Here is a 16,916-nt window from a genome sequence, read left to right as displayed (position 1 = left end):
CTCACACTCTCTTCCAGTTCTCTCTGCAGGATTTTTCTTAGGTTCTTCTTTGTTCATTACATAGAAACCTGGAGCTTATCCATATTAGGAGGTGCTTAGCCTGCCCCTTTGCTGCTGTTTCTGAATATATGTGTTTAGTTCAGCACTCACGTATTTTAAATGAGCAATCTCTTAGGTTTTCAGAGAAGTAGAACATTGTTTTGTCTCTTACAGCAGAATATTCATTATTGAATGTAGTGTCAACCTCAATTTGTATCGGGTTTTGTCTTAACTATTTAGGAATTTGGTAAGGTAATACACTCTTGATGATGAAGACTTTCTGAAAAATAGTTTTTAGGATGTTGAGCTATTAAAATATCCTCCAAGATAGTTTTAAAATGTTTTATTTAAATGAAGCTATTACAGTTATGCATATATTATTCAGTCAGGGAGTTTAATATTTTTGAGTGCTTAAAATGTGTAGAACGTGCCTTTAATAGAGCCTATGAGTAGATTAAGAATATATATGTGTGTGAAAAGTTAAAGGTGCAAAACCATAATTGTTTGTTTTATTTGAGATGGAGTCTAACTCATTGGAGTGCAGTGGCACAATCTCGGCTCACTGCAACCTCTGCCTCCCGGGTTCATTCAAGCAATTCTCCTGGCTCAGCCTCCCGAGTAGCTGGGATTACAGTCGTGTGCCACCACATCCAATTTTTTTTTTTTTTTTCCAGTAGAGACGGGGTGTCACCCAGGCTGGTAATCTTTATTTTAAATTGTACTTGCTCCTAAGAATTTAGGTGTTAAGAGCATAGCATGTAGAGGGAAAAAATAAAGCTGCTGTAACCTCATCCTGCCTTCTTGGAGGTAATCTCTGTTAGTCCTTTGTGTATCCTGGGAATTTATGTGCAAAGTAAACAATTCTGTCCTTGAAGAATAAGGATCATATACTTAGTTTTGTAAATTGTACCCCCACACACACTTTGATGTGTATCTTATGCTTCATATTGACAGGTACCTCCTTACTCTTTTGTTTTTTTGGAGACAGTCTCGCCCTATCGCCCAGGTTGGAGTGCAGATGGCACAACCTCTGCCTCCTGGGTTCAAGTGATTCTTCTGTCTCAGTCTCCTGAGTAGCTGGGATTACAGGCGCCTGCCACCACACCCAGCTAATTTTTGTATTTTTAGTAGAGACGGAGTTTCGCCATGTTAGCCAGGCTGGTCTCGAACTCCTGACCTCAGGTGATCCACCCACCTTGGCCTCCTAAAGTGTGGGATTACAGGCGTGAGCCACCACAGCCAGCCTGTACCTCCTCACTCTTAATGTCTGTATAGTATTCTATTATTTGGGTATGTAGCAACTTAGCCAGACCCCCCTTTAAAAAAAAAAAAAAAGATAGGGTCTCCCTCTGTCCCCCATGCTGGAGTGCAGTGGTGCACTCACTGCAGCCATGACATCCTGTGCTCAAGTGATCCTCCCATCTCAGCCTTTGGAGTAGCTGGGAGTGCAAGTGTACACTACACTAGGCTAATTTTTTGTTTGTTTCAGACAAGAGTCTAGCTTTGTTGCCCAGGCTGGAGTGCTTTGGCATGATCTCAGTTCACTGCAACCTCCGCCTCCAGGGTTCAAGTGAGTCTCCTGCCTCAAGCCTGCCAAGTAGCTGGGATTACAGGCGCACACCACCATGCCCAGCTAATTTTTGTATTTTTAGTAGAGACGGGCTTTCACCATCTTGGCCAGGCTGGTCTTGAGCTCCTGACCTCGTGATCCACCCACCTCGGCCTCCCAAAGTGCTGGAGTTACAGGCGTGAGCCACTGCGCCGAGCCAGGTCACAACTATTTTCATGGCAAATACTGTTAATACTGATTCTTATCACTTTGTTGACATTTAGCACTGGTGCAAACCCAAGGGTTGCTCAAACTTACTGGTTCCTTATCGCTAATCAAGGCAGTGATACTATACTGTACTAGTGATTATTGTATTTCTTTACCATTATGCACTCACTGTTTCTTTTAAAAAGAAAAAAGACTTTTTTTTAATGTCCTTGAATCTGAAACATTATTAATAGCCCTTAAATAGACGTCTTTCAGTGAGGCAAAATGGGAAGTCCAGTGGTTGTCTCTAAGAAAAACACTTGCAGTTATTTGAATTGTGAGATAAACTAGCTGCTTTTCTTTTTTTATGGAACACTTTTTTCTTCAAAGAACTGCAGGCAGATGATAAGCTGTGGGTATTCAGACTTAGGTATTCGACAAATATCTTAAATGAATTGAGCCTCTCACTTTAAGGGAAAATGATATTTTTGACAGATAAAATTGAAGGTTTGGAGCAAAAATGAGAACTTTGGAAAATAATTATTACCACCATGATCTTAGTTTTCTACTTTTTTATGACTGTAAAAGTGTCTTGAGACAAACTTTTAAGCCATAAATTTGAAGTATTGTTACCGTTTAGGGTTTTTTCCTAGAAGATGTACCTATTTATAGAGGTAGTATATATGTACCATGGTTGGGAGAAATAAGGTAATATTACTTAAATATTAGGAAATTATTTCACATAAGAGGGAGTTCAGAGCTAAGGTGGTTTTTGGGTGGGTGAGTGGGTGCGTTAAGATCAGTTACTGCAGTACAAACAGTACTTGCAGTCTAATGTGGTTGACACTAGACTTTTACCTTCCAAAAGGATGGCAGCACTTCTTTGTTGCTTACTATTTGCCAGGCTCTGCTAAATGCTTATTATATGTTAATTCATTTAATCCTTACAACAACCTTGTGCATTATGTCTACTACTAATATTCGCCTTTTACAGATGAGAATCTGAGACCCAGGAAGATTTCAGAGTTTTGTCAAGGTGACAGAGTTTGAATTTAGGCAGTAAGCAGTCTGTCTCCATAGTTTGTGTTCCTAACAAGTCTGTTGTTTAAAAAGAGAAAATAAATACTAAAGGAAATGTTCTTTTTTTCTTTTGTTCTTTGATATGTCTTAATCCTGTGTTTTTGAATGAAAACTTTTTTGCATCCTACTTCACCATTTTTCCTAGTTATACAAATTTTAGATTACCAAAGCCAAAATGATGTACTTAAGAGTACAAGAGCACTAAAGCAGATTTTTGAATGTCAGAATCTCCATACTTTATTTTCACATAACTGAGCAACCAGTGAGTAGAATGCCTACTCTCGGTTGGGAGCTGTGAATGGTGCCTTCCTGTTTATATGTTCATGTAGACCTCATAACAGCCTTTTGATGTGGATTTTCATATAGATGAGAAAATAAAGATTAGCTATTGTGTAAATTCTCAAAATTAATGGGTTAGGGTGGAATTTCAAGTCTGCCTGGTTTTAGAGTTTATACGATTTGCATTACATCAAGCTTTTCTAACAAGTGTTGAATGCCCAAAAGGTTAAAGTCTTGCCACCAGCTCAGGCAGCAGTTGTTTTGGTGGTTTAGGGGTAATCATACTGAAAGACCAGGGAGAAAGGCATATCACTAGAGATAGATTCTCAGTTCATTAACTTTTCATTAGGAATATTTGACTACAGGCAGGAGTGAGTGTTTATAAAATTCATATTAGTGGGATCAGGTTGAGTTTATGCCAAGAAGGGATCAGAAACAGATGACCTGTCAATTTATGTGGTTCCTTAATTTTAATAGACTTAATTTTAAAGACAAAACATCATTGTAAATGTAGACTATCTTTGGATTAAGGCATCTGTTGGAAACTGGCTTGGGAGGAAAAATGTTATTTGAACCACATCTCTTGGAAGTGTTTTCACAATCTAAGAGGTTAATTATACTACGGTGCAGTAGAGAGAAAAATCTCTTTTATCTCTAAAATCTCAAATTTCATGTAATTTACCTGTTGGTTAGGTTAAGGATTAGTGTCCTCTCTTCAGAGCTCATATCACATATTTAACTCAGGATTAGGAGCTGTTTACCAAAGAGTATTAGATACCGGCTTCTTGTGGCATTTTGCTGCTGAGTAAATGATTTCTTATCCCACTTAATATTATTAGGGTGAATGCTGTATAAATGCATTAACTCTAATTCAGCAAATTAATCTTGGGTATTTTCTAAAATGTTGACCATGATATCTTTAAAAGACAGTGGCTGTCATGAAAAAACATATTTAAAAGTTAATGGGAGCAGGGCAAGCTATGATGGGGCCACTGCATTCCAGCCTATGTGACAGAGCAAGACCTCATCTCTAAATAAAAATTAAAAAAATTAATGGGAGGGAAAAAAGTAAAACCATCCACATTTTGAAGTAAACTGAGGAAATACTGTGGATTTCTAAATGAGATTATATTTCAGGAAGATTCAACAGATTAACATTTAGCCTTGATTTAGCTTGAGTGTAGGATGTGCTTGAATTTTGTTTGACCTGAAAACCATTTAGATTTGGTTTAAAAACTTAATGTACTGTGATAATTGAAAAATTTTACAAGTTGAACCTTCAGTCAACCTAGCCCTTGTTTTACAGTTGGAGTTGGCCGGGCGCAGTGGCTCACACCTGTAATCCCAGCACTTTGGGAGGCTGAGGCAGGTGGATCATGAGGTCAGGAGTTCAAGACTAGCCTGGCCAATGCAGTGAAACCCTGTCTCTACTAAAAATACAAAAATTAGCTGAGTGTGGTGGCATGTGCCTGCAGTCCCAGCTACTCGGGAGACTGAGGCAGAAGAATCACTTGAACCGGGGAGGCTGAGGTTGCAGTGAGCCAAGATCACACCACTGAACTCCAGCCTGGGCAACAGAGCGAGACTTCGTTCTAAATACAGTTGAAATTGTGACACTTAGTGTATACTTCCTTATATTATGGTGTGCCCACTCCCTCCCCCTTTTACTTCAGACTTTATTTCAGTCATGATTGCTTTCATTGTACTATTGTAGGTGAACGAAATTTAGGAGGTTTATTTCTGTGTTGAGCAGGATATTCTCTGAAGTTATTGCATATTTTGAAAGTAGCTATTAGCCCTTTCCTCCCTTCCATTCTCTACTTGGTGCACCTCCATGTTTTTTTCTGCTTTGTTGTAACTGCTGCTTTCTGATAACGTGCTGCTTCCTTTTTCTTTTGTTCTTTTATTCATTTTTTTCTATTTTTCCTACATTGGGTTTTATCTTCTGGCTTCCAAATCTGGAAAACTTGGATTTGTTATTCTTTGGTCAGTTTGACAAAGCAACATACTTAATTGCCTCTTTTATGTTACCATTAAATTAATTCTGTGAACTCTGTCTTCCCTTAGAATTGAAAAAGACCACGTGTACAAAAATCCAGTTAGATAGTAGAAATAAGTTCTAGTATTCAATAGTACAGTAGGGAAATTATAGTTAACATTTATTTATTCTACCAAAGTAGCTAGAAGAATTGCAGTGCTCCTAACACAAATAGAAGATCAATGTTTGAGGCCAGGTGCAGTGACTTTATGCCTGTATTCCCAGCACTTTGGGAGGCTGAGGCGGGTGGATCACCTGAAGTCAGAAGTTCGAGACCAGCCTGGCCAACATGGCGAAACCCCATTGGTACTAAAGATACAAAAGTTAGCTGGGTATGGTGGCACATGCCTGTAATCCCAGCTACTCAGGAGGCCGAGGCAGGAGAAACGCTTGAACTCAGGAGGAGGAGGTTGCAGTGAGCCGACATTGCGCCACTGCACCCCAGCCTGGGTGCCAGAGCAAGACTCTGTCTCAAAAAAAAAAAAAAAAAAAAAATCAATGTTTGAGGTGATGGATATCCCAGTTACTCTGATTTGATCATTATATATTGTATGCATGTATCAATATCACATGCACCCCCAAAATATTTACAACTATTTTGTCAATTAAAATTTTTTTAAAAGAAACAGATGACATCTTCTTTATGAATCCCCTCTACAAAATACCTAAGTTACCCTCTTTAGTTTCCTGTTTTACCTTTATGTGAAAAGAGGGAATTCACTGAGCAGGTTCCAGTACTGGACCACTCATAAGTTTTCTCATACTGTACAGAAATCTTCCCTCTTGCTAAATTTAATTGGTCTTGTCTCTTGGAGCCATTCATGTCCTGTTCTTTCCATTATCCTGACAGTTTCTAGTATACTCGCCATAACTTTGATTCCTGATTGTGGAATCACGTCCTTTCTAGTGAACCCCATTGAGGCTGAGAATATGTTCCTTTTTTTTTTTTCTTTTTAAGACAGAGTTTCACTCTTGTTGCCCAGGCTGGAGTGCAGTGGCGCAATCTCAACTCACTGCAACCTCTGCCTCCTGGGTTCAAGTGATTCTCCTGCCTCAGCCTCCTGAGTACCTGGGATTCCAGGCGTGTGGCACCACGCCTGGCTAATTTTTTGTATTTTTGGTAGAGACGAGGTTTTACCGTGTTGGCCAGGCTGGTCTCGAACTCCTAACCTCAGGTGATCCACCCGCCTCAGCCTCCCAAAGTGCTGGGATTATAGGCATGAACCACCGCACCTGGCAGAAAATGTTCTTTTATAGTTAGCTTTTTTTGAGCTACAGTGTTAGCCCCTTTAAATTTAATCTTTAATCCAGTCTTGCTTGGTTTTGGGTTTTTAAATCTTAATTAGCTTATGTCATAGGACGATTTATTAGAAGTAGGCCATTTATGCCTTTCTCAACTCTTTTTTTTTTTTGAGACGGAGTCTCACTCTGTTGCCCCAGGCTGGAGTGCATTGGCACTATCTCAGCTCACTGCAAGCTCCGCCTCCCGGGTTCACGCTGTTCTCCTGCCTCAGTCTCCCGAGTAGCTGGGACTACAGGCGCCCACCACCACAGCTGGCTAATTTTTTCTTTTTGTAGTAGAGACGGGGTTTCACCGTGTTAGCCAGGATGGCCTCGATCTCCTGACCTCGTGATCCGCCCACCTCAGCCTCCCAAAGTGTTGGGATTACAGGCGTGAGCCACCATGCCCAGCCACCTTTCTCAACTCTTATGGTCAGCATCTCACCAGAAACACTTGCCACTTGTTTGGTTCTTTTGGTCTATCATTAGGCCAGTAAGCAGCCTGACTGCTGTTTACCCATCCCTCCTGTTACTTGTGGGTTCTAGCAAATAGCTTTAAAGTTGTTTTATGGTTAATTCAGTGTTCAGCTTTGGGGAAAGAAGTGCTTAACTGCCATTTTAATTCCCAGGGAACTGCTTAGTTCAGCATATTACCCAGGTGCAAAGTTACTACCTACAAAAGATAGATTACTACTTTTAGTAGCATTTATCAACACCTTTCCTAAAAAAATTTAAGTTTTTAGTACAGCTTTAAAATTTTACATCTTAAGTGATTGGTTCACTCTTAAGTAACTGCATGTGTTTATGGCCTTCATCTCTGCATACATAGAGGGGGTTAAAGTTACTGAAAAGTGAAGGACGTGATTAGGCAGTGTTACTCTTTTTGAGACAGCCTCACTGTCACCCTGTCCTAGAGTACAGTGGTATAATTCAATTACAGATCACTGCAGCCTCAAACTCCTGGACTCATATGATCCTCCTGTCTCAGCCTTCCAAGTAGCTGGGACTATAGGGGTGTGCCACCACACCTGGTTAACTTTTAAATTTTTTTGTAGAGGCAGGATCTCATGTTCACTGGGGTGGTCTCAAACTCCTGGACTCAAGAAGTGATCCTCCCACCTCAGCCTCCCAAAGTGTTGGGATTACAGGAGTGAGCCACCGTGCCCTGCAATTCTTGTAAAGTGTATTGTAATGGAAGGAATGATAGCCTTGTCTCTACAGCTAGATTATGAAGTACCAGAATATTGTGCTTCCAGCTTCTAGCATGGTGTCTGGTGTTATTGTGATAATAGAAATAAACATTTAATTAAGTGCTTACTCCTAAGTGCTTACGTGTATTTTTTCTCAACAATCTTAGAGGTCTCTGCCTTACAGGTGAGATAACTGAATCATTGAGATTAAGTAGTTCACACAGTGTATAGTGCTGTAATTCAAAACCAGACTCACCCCAAAGCCACTATGTTTATACCATCTCCCATAGTTGAATGAATAATACAATTCGTGTAACAATGAAACTTTTGAAAACCCTGGTCATTTGTTTCTTAAAACCATTGTTTTTAAGTGGAAAGACTCACTTGACTATTTTAAATGCAAGTATCTTCCACTGTTTGAGGCAGATCTCCACAGAGTAACCATAGGTGGTAAAAAGCATTGTATTGAAAGGACAAAACACTTTTGCAGCTAAGAGAACTTTGAATATGAAAGTATGAATGTGGTGTAAGACAGAGGCTGCTATCCTAACCAAAACGTTCTTCTGATTTCCGGCCAGTAGTTTTATTTTATTTTTATTTTTTATTTATTTTGAGATGGAGTCTTGCTCTGTCATCCAGGCTGCAGTGCAGTGGTGCAACCTCGGCTCACTGCAGCCTCTACCTCTCGGGCTCAAGCAGTTCTCCTGCCTCAGCTGGGATTACAGGCGCCTGTCACCACGCCTGGCTAATTTTTGTATTTTTAGTAGAGACAGGGTTTCACCATGTTGACGAGGCTCACCTCAAGTGATCCTGCCACCCTAGCCTCCCGGAGTGCTGGGATTACTGGCATGAGCCACTGTGCCCGGCCTCAGGCCAGTATTTTTAAATATCGGTTAATAATTGCAGGAAACATCATTTCAGGTTGACTTTTCTCACCTTTAACCTCTTTATATAGCACAGTGCAATCTGGCCCTACTGCCACTTCATCTGGGTTATCTGTAGCTTGAGTTGTAAAAAAAAAAAAAAATTGGGGGAAGAAGTTGGGTTAAAACTGTTCACATACCCACCATTGGAACATAATGGGTAAACACAAAGTTGGAGTTACCATTTAAAAGCATTTTTCAAATTTATATTTTATATATAAGTAGGTGCTATATAAACTGATACTTTTTTTTTGTAAGAATGGATTTGGAATTTAGCTCAGCTGAAAATTGACTTCACCTTCATTCTTAGAGTGTACTTGAACTTTAAAGGAAGTGGGGTAGTGAGAATGGGTGGTTGGGGTTTTTTTGCTTTAATGTTTACCAATTCTACTACTAGAATTATTTTTCTCCCCCTTAACTGGAAAGAAAAAAATTACACATTTATTGAGACTTCTTCCCATCCCCAACACAATGATCTAATCTTTTTGCTTTAAAATCAGTTAAAGAGTGTAATTTTTAAAATCCTAATCAAATGACTCAGATTGTAATAGTAGTTTTAGACAGAATTTTAAAGGATGATGTTTTAATTTTATCTGTTGTCTGGGATGATCTGTAACCATGTATCTTACTAGCCAAAAATGACTTCAATGAGATTAAAGGTCTGCTCTTTAAGATCTGTAAGTCTCCTACCACTGTCTTTAGGAAAAATAAAACTTTTGTTTTGAATGTTTTTTTTTAATCTGTTGTGAGGTTTGCTTGAATTGTGTTGTTATAAATGAAGTTTATTTTGTTCCTCCTTCTCTGGCATGGACTCCTTAAGTGTCTTACATTATTGGTTTCTGCTTTAGTCATTTCTCCAGAGTCCCAAAAGGTTCATCCCATATGTTCTTTCTATTTTCATGTCATGACCACATGAAACTTCAGATGGAAAGCTTGCCAGCTCATTAGAAAATGTTCCTAAATGTGAATGGTCATGCTTCACATTCATTGAAGTCAGCATGTAAATAGATAACATTGTCAGGGACCAATGTTCAATTGTATTGTCCTCAAATAATAAACTGAACACTAACTTCAAACTTAAAGTATTGCTGCCCAAAGCATTCTGCTTTAAACCACAAATTCATGTGCCAGCTGCATTCACAATTGTATTGACAGTGACTGGGTGTTAAAGTTTTATAACTTAGGCTGTAGTTTGTTCTTTAAGAAATGCAAGTTCTTTCAGTTTTGTAAATGTTTTATTCTCACTGTGTCTGTTTCTTTTCTTCTTAAGTCTCTTTTGGAAAAGTTCTTGATCCCCAATGCTTCACAAGCAGAGAGCAAAGTCTTCTATTTGAAAATGAAAGGAGATTACTACCGTTACTTGGCTGAGGTTGCCGCTGGTGATGACAAGAAAGGTATGCTGTTTTTAAACCTGTTGGTTGAACTTGTATAAGATAACATAGTGAGGAAGAGTCTCTGAAGCGTACATAATGTCTTGTTTTGAATTGCTTAGAGTGCCGAATAAGGAGTAGCAGTGCTCTTTGTGTTCTGAGAATACACATCTACTGCCTCATACTGCTATTCTAAAATAAATGCTTTCTGAAAAGCCAATATTGTGTACAGGGATGTTTTTTCAAGATTTTAAGAAAAGTGACCAGCCTGAACAACATCTCTCTCTACAAAAAATATTTTGAAAATTAGCTGGGCATGGTGGTGCAAGCCTTTGGTCCCAGCTAATCTGGAGGCTGAGGTGGGAGGATTGCTTGGGTCTGGGAGGTCAAAACTAGTCAATTTTTTAAAAACATAACAATAATGGGATTATAAAGTTGTTTTATCTTGACATTGACCAATGGCTAGTGTGTACCAGGAGAAAGCTCCCTTTTTAAAAAAAAGGACCTTGTTCAATTAACAAATATTAAGCTGTTACAAGTTAGTATTTCAAAGGATATGTGAGATATTAAAGGTTTGGTTTGAGGGGTGAAGATATAATGCACACTTTATCTCAGTACGTTTTGGTGTGTCTTATCCAGGGATTGTGGATCAGTCACAACAAGCATACCAAGAAGCTTTTGAAATCAGCAAAAAGGAAATGCAACCAACACATCCTATCAGACTGGGTCTGGCCCTTAACTTCTCTGTGTTCTATTATGAGATTCTGAACTCCCCAGAGAAAGCCTGCTCTCTTGCAAAGACAGTATGTATTTTACCTGTTACGTAGAAATTTAGCAGTTTTTATTATTTGAGCACTGAAATGTAATGTACTGTTTTTAAATCGTAGGCTTTTGATGAAGCCATTGCTGAACTTGATACATTAAGTGAAGAGTCATACAAAGACAGCACGCTAATAATGCAATTACTGAGAGACAACTTGACAGTAAGTACATAACAGCATCATTAGTGATGAATGTGGTTGAAGAGGTTATGTTTTACTCTAGGGAATTTTTTTTTTATTAAATACATCTTTTTAAAATTTTTTCTCAACACAATTCATAGGCTCTCATAAATATATCTTAGCTACTATTAAAGTCCTATGAAGGAAAATTACAGAAACTGAAATATTAGACTGAGAACTAAAAAATACACACATTGATGAGTTACCTGTCTTGTTAAAATTTGTTAGTATCAAAAGTGTGCTGAGACTCTACATGTTTTAGTTCCTTTAAGAATGATTTTCTTGCCCATCAAGTTGCCTCCATATTTGTAAAGATAATGGTAGGGAATTAATAACTTGAGTTACAAAATCTCAGTTATCTACAGAATCCAAGTGGAAGTCTATTTTGCCTAGCTTCTTATTTTAAATGACTTAATATGAAAAGTCGTGATTGTCCTTGGGATACTGCAGATGTATAAAAAGAAACAGTGTCACTATCACACCAGGAACATCAACATCATTCCCTAATAATGTTTGAATATCTAAATAATACTTGAATTCCAATTATCTCTCTTTTTTTAAGTTATTTGAATTGGGATTCAAATTCAGTCCACAATGCAGTTGATTTGTATGTCTCGTTTGTTTCTTAGGTCTTCTCATTCTTCTCCTTCAGATAAATACTAGATTTGAAATTTTGAGGCTTAGGTGAAAAAATTATCAAGCATTTGCTGTGTGTCAGGTAAAGAGGTAGAATTGCAGATCATAATCTAGGTATTACTGTTTTTTTGTTAGATTTCTAGGGCCATTTCTCTTGGGGACTATGTAACCTCATTTTATACATTTCTCTTCCAACTTTATTCTAGTCCACTGCCATTTTCTATAAACCAGTTCTGTATGCTAGTGCTGAAAATCTTGAAGAGTTTTTTGAATAGTATTGTATACTTGTTTATTAAACCTAAAATTACTTTATTAGCACAATTTGGAGCTATCTATAAACTTTTCTGATACTTGAGTCAAGATAACAAGCCACAGTAAAGAATGAAAGAATCTTATATATCAAACATAAGCAGCACTTTGTTAACTAACTTTAGTATTAAGGATTTTTCTTTTCTAGTTTGAAGTGACGACATTTTTAAAATGATGACCTGAGACCTAGATACTGTGTTTTGTTCACATCACTTTTTGAGAGGCCCTGATCTACTGTCTGCTTCCAACTGAATTTTGCTATCAGTATAGCATGAAGAGCGCATATTGCAATAAGAAAACCAGGGTTGGTCGGGCGTGGTGGCTCACGCCTGTAATCCCAGCACTTTGGGAGGCCGAGGTGGGCGGATCACGAGGTCAGGAGTTCAGGAACAGCTTGGCCAAGATGGTGAAACCCCATCTCTACTAAAAATACAAAAATTAGCTGGGCATAGTGGCGGGCACCTGTAATCCCAGCTACTCGGGAGGCTGAGGAAGAGAATTGCTTGAACCCGGGAGGCAGAGGTTGCAGTGAGCTGAGATCACACCGCTACACTCCAGCCTGGGCAAAAGAGCGAGACTCTGTCTCAAAAAAAAAAAAAAAAAAAAGAAAAAAAAGAAAAAACCAGGGTTTTGATTCTAATTCTGTCACTACTTGTATGTCTTCTCTGAGCCTTATTAGTGTCAGCTGTCACCATTACAGGTTGATTGGAACATTTATCTGTCAAGAAAAGAAATTATCCCAAAACTTAATATTTCATTCTGAATTTGGTTGACCAAGACTGTCAACACATTACTCTAGAAAAAGAAATATTTTGTATCAAATTTGCATGTTTATACAGAAAATTCAAGAATCCTTGAAAGTTAGAACAGGAAAGAGACATTAGAAACAATTTCATCTTGCAATTACAAAACCCCTTGTTTGACAGGAGCAGCACACAGTTTCCAAGAGGTCATTTGGCTATCTGTATGACCTTGGAAGTAGTCTCCTTTCCAGGCCAGAGATATATTTGCTTAGTAGATAAATGAAGCTAATGGATGATTTGGGGAATATAAAAATAATAATAAGTGTATTTTCCCCTTCCCCTCAGTTTTCATGTGTAAGTCATATATAAAATTTAAGATTGTCTTGAATCCTTTTGTGATTACCTCTGAAAATCACTAGAGAGTGGTTAAGACTTCAACATTTTTAACATTGGAGCAGGTGGAATAGAGTTCATAACCCTGCCACCTATGGGACAACTTTCATTTTTACCTGTTAAAAGATTTGGTTCTGGCTTTTGTCCAGCATTTATTTTGAATCATATGATAGGGTAGTGCAAAAGTAATTGAGGGTTTTGCCATTTAAAGTAATGGCAAGAGCTGCAATTACTTTTGCACCAACCTGATAAATAAAGGTTTGTTTTTCTTGAAAAGTGTTAGGAAAGCTGATTTGTAGTTTAGCTCAGTGTTGAGGCTGGTTCTTGAATTTCATGGAGTATAGGATTCTGTTTGGAGTGTGAGTCACTTTAAGATCTACCAGTGGAGAGTAGTCAACCCTAGCTCCTTCAGCATGGGCCAAATTAGATGCTTCTGGTATAGTTGCACTCACCTTGGACGTCCATCTTTCATATTGGGGCTCTTTAGGTTCTGACACCTATTGATGCTTAGTTTTTAAAAAATAATTTAGGGCCTGGGCGCAGTGGCTCACACCTGTAATCTCATCACTTTGGGAGGCCAAGGTGGGTGGATCACGAGATCAGATCAAGACCATCTTGGCCAACATAGTGAAACCCCATCTCTCCTAAAAATACAAAAATTAGCTGGGTGTGGTGGCACATGCCTGTAGTCCCAGCTACTCGGGAGGCTGAGGCAGGAGAATCGCTTGAACCTGGGAGGCGGAGGGTTCATTGAGCCAAGATCACGCCACTGCACTCCAGCCTGGTGACAGAGCGAGACTCGATCTCAAAAAAAAAGTATTATTTCTTCTACTTTCTCTTCACCTTCTGTGGATAACCAAAACTTTCCTGTATCTGAAGGTTATTTGAAGGCAACTCTGTGGTGTACTTAACCTGCTTATATAGTGGTTACAAAAAAAGTAAATTTGTATATTGAGATGTTTTTGTATCTTGAAGCTAAGTGATGCTGCTATCTTTTTAAGAATGCTTTCCAACTAAAACATTCAGGTATCTTGGCACATATATGAAAACGCCCCCCCATCCCACTGAAACTTGCTGAAAAATCTTTCCTTCTTTTACCAGTTGTGGACATCGGATACCCAAGGAGACGAAGCTGAAGCAGGAGAAGGAGGGGAAAATTAACCGGCCTTCCAACTTTTGTCTGCCTCATTCTAAAATTTACACAGTAGACCATTTGTCATCCATGCTGTCCCACAAATAGTTTTTTGTTTACGATTTATGACAGGTTTATGTTACTTCTATTTGAATTTCTATATTTCCCATGTGGTTTTTATGTTTAATATTAGGGGAGTAGAGCCAGTTAACATTTAGGGAGTTATCTGTTTTCATCTTGAGGTGGCCAATATGGGGATGTGGAATTTTTATACAAGTTATAAGTGTTTGGCATAGTACTTTTGGTACATTGTGGCTTCACAAGGGCCAGTGTAAAACTGCTTCCATGTCTAAGCAAAGAAAACTGCCTACATACTGGTTTGTCCTGGTGGGGAATAAAAGGGATCATTGGTTCCAGTCACAGGTGTAGTAATTGTGGGTACTTTAAGGTTTGGAGCACTTACAAGGCTGTGGTAGAATCATACCCCATGGATACCACATATTAAACCATGTATATCTGTGGAATACTCAATGTGTACACCTTTGACTACAGCTGCAGAAGTGTTCCTTTAGACAAAGTTGTGACCCATTTTACTCTGGATAAGGGCAGAAACGGTTCACATTCCATTATTTGTAAAGTTACCTGCTGTTAGCTTTCATTATTTTTGCTACACTCATTTTATTTGTATTTAAATGTTTTAGGCAACCTAAGAACAAATGTAAAAGTAAAGATGCAGGAAAAATGAATTGCTTGGTATTCATTACTTCATGTATATCAAGCACAGCAGTAAAACAAAAACCCATGTATTTAACTTTTTTTTTTTTAGGATTTTTGCTTTTGTGATTTTTTTTTTTTTTTTTTTGATACTTGCCTAACATGCATGTGCTGTAAAAATAGTAAACAGGGAAATAACTTGAGATGATGGCTAGCTTTGTTTAATGTCTTATGAAATTTTCATGAACAATCCAAGCATAATTGTTAAGAACACGTGTATTAAATTCATGTAAGTGGAATAAAAGTTTTATGAATGGACTTTTCAACTACTTTCTCTACAGCTTTTCATGTAAATTAGTCTTGGTTCTGAAACTTCTCTAAAGGAAATTGTACATTTTTTGAAATTTATTCCTTATTCCCTCTTGGCAGCTAATGGGCTCTTACCAAGTTTAAACACAAAATTTATCATAACAAAAATACTACTAATATAACTACTGTTTCCATGTCCCATGATCCCCTCTCTTCCTCTCCACCCTGAAAAAAATGAGTTCCTATTTTTTCTGGGAGAGGGGGGGATTGATTAGAAAAAAATGTAGTATGTTCCATTTAAAATTTTGGCATATGGCATTTTCTAACTTAGGAAGCCACAATGTTCTTGGCCCATCATGACATTGGGTAGCATTAACTGTAAGTTTTGTGCTTCCAAATCACTTTTTGGTTTTTAAGAATTTCTTGATACTCTTATAGCCTGCCTTCAATTTTGATCCTTTATTCTTTCTATTTGTCAGGTGCACAAGATTACCTTCCTGTTTTAGCCTTCTGTCTTGTCACCAACCATTCTTACTTGGTGGCCATGTACTTGGAAAAAGGCCGCATGATCTTTCTGGCTCCACTCAGTGTCTAAGGCACCCTGCTTCCTTTGCTTGCATCCCACAGACTATTTCCCTCATCCTATTTACTGCAGCAAATCTCTCCTTAGTTGATGAGATTGTGTTTATCTCCCTTTAAAACCCTACCTATCCTGAATGGTCTGTCATTGTCTGCCTTTAAAATCCTTCCTCTTTCTTCCTCCTCTATTCTCTAAATAATGATGGGGCTAAGTTATACCCAAAGCTCACTTTACAAAATATTTCCTCAGTACTTTGCAGAAAACACCAAACAAAAATGCCATTTTAAAAGAGGTGTATTTTTTCTTTTAGAATGTAAGCTCCTCAAGAGCAGGGACAATGTTTTCTGTATGTTCTATTGTGCCTAGTACACTGTAAATGCTCAATAAATATTGATGATGGGAGGCAGTGAGTCTTGATGATAAGGGTGAGAAACTGAAATCCCAAACACTGTTTTGTTGCTTGTTTTATTATGACCTCAGATTAAATTGGGAAATATTGGCCCTTTTGAATAATTGTCCCAAATATTACATTCAAATAAAAGTGCAATGGAGACCTTGGGGTCTTTATTTCCAGGAGAAAAGATACCTTCTGCATCTAGGGCAACAATCCTTTTCCCTCGCAGCTCTTTTACCTCACTTACTGATTGATTTCTCCTGACCCCCAAGCCAAGGAGGTAAAATAATCATATATATATATTTTTTTAAGTAATTTTATAGCTAGACAGAAGAGGTGGGATTTTTTTTGTTTTGTTTTTTTTGGAGACGAGTCTTGCTCTGTCACCCAGGCTTGAGTGCAGTGGTGCAATCTCGGCTGAGTGCAACCTCCGCCTGCTGGGTTCAAGCGATTCTCCTGCCTCAGCCTCCCGAGTAGCTGGGATTATAGGTGCCCGCCACCACGCCCGGCTAATTTTTGTGTTTTTAGTAGAGACAGGGTTTTACCATGTTGTCCAGGCTGGTCTTGAATTCCCGACCTCAGGCAATCTGCCCATCTTAACCTCCCAAAGTGCTGGGATTACAGGCATAAGCCACCGCGCCCAGTAGAGATGGGATATTATTCAAGTAAATAAAACCTGAAACTTGGCACATTTGCCTATTTAATGTGCATCAGTCATCTGAACTAGGTTGATCCTGGAATAATGAGAA

The 16,916-nt window shown here is 38.5% G+C and overlaps 1 protein-coding gene across 5 annotated transcripts in view; it reads left to right on the top strand.

Annotated features, from left to right (window-relative positions):
* Nucleotides 1-16,175, top strand: part of YWHAZ (tyrosine 3-monooxygenase/tryptophan 5-monooxygenase activation protein zeta) — a 33,922-nt gene extending 17,747 nt beyond the window's left edge. For all 5 annotated transcript variants that reach the window (XM_019032413.4, XM_063709417.1, XM_031014159.3 and 2 more), the window contains 4 exons: nt 9,857-9,980; nt 10,596-10,759; nt 10,844-10,939; nt 14,140-16,175. In XM_019032413.4, the coding sequence (XP_018887958.2) occupies nt 9,857-9,980; nt 10,596-10,759; nt 10,844-10,939; nt 14,140-14,199 (444 nt within the window). In that variant the 3' untranslated portion in view covers nt 14,200-16,175. The remainder of the gene's footprint in view (nt 1-9,856; nt 9,981-10,595; nt 10,760-10,843; nt 10,940-14,139) is intronic.
* Nucleotides 16,176-16,916: the final 741 nt, after the last annotated feature.

The sequence above is a fragment of the Gorilla gorilla genome, chromosome 7 (assembly GCF_029281585.2).
Source record: "Gorilla gorilla gorilla isolate KB3781 chromosome 7, NHGRI_mGorGor1-v2.1_pri, whole genome shotgun sequence".
Taxonomy (NCBI): domain Eukaryota; kingdom Metazoa; phylum Chordata; class Mammalia; order Primates; family Hominidae; genus Gorilla; species Gorilla gorilla.
The sequence above is the reverse complement of the archived record's forward strand: the minus strand, read 5'-3'. Positions and strand labels throughout refer to the sequence as shown.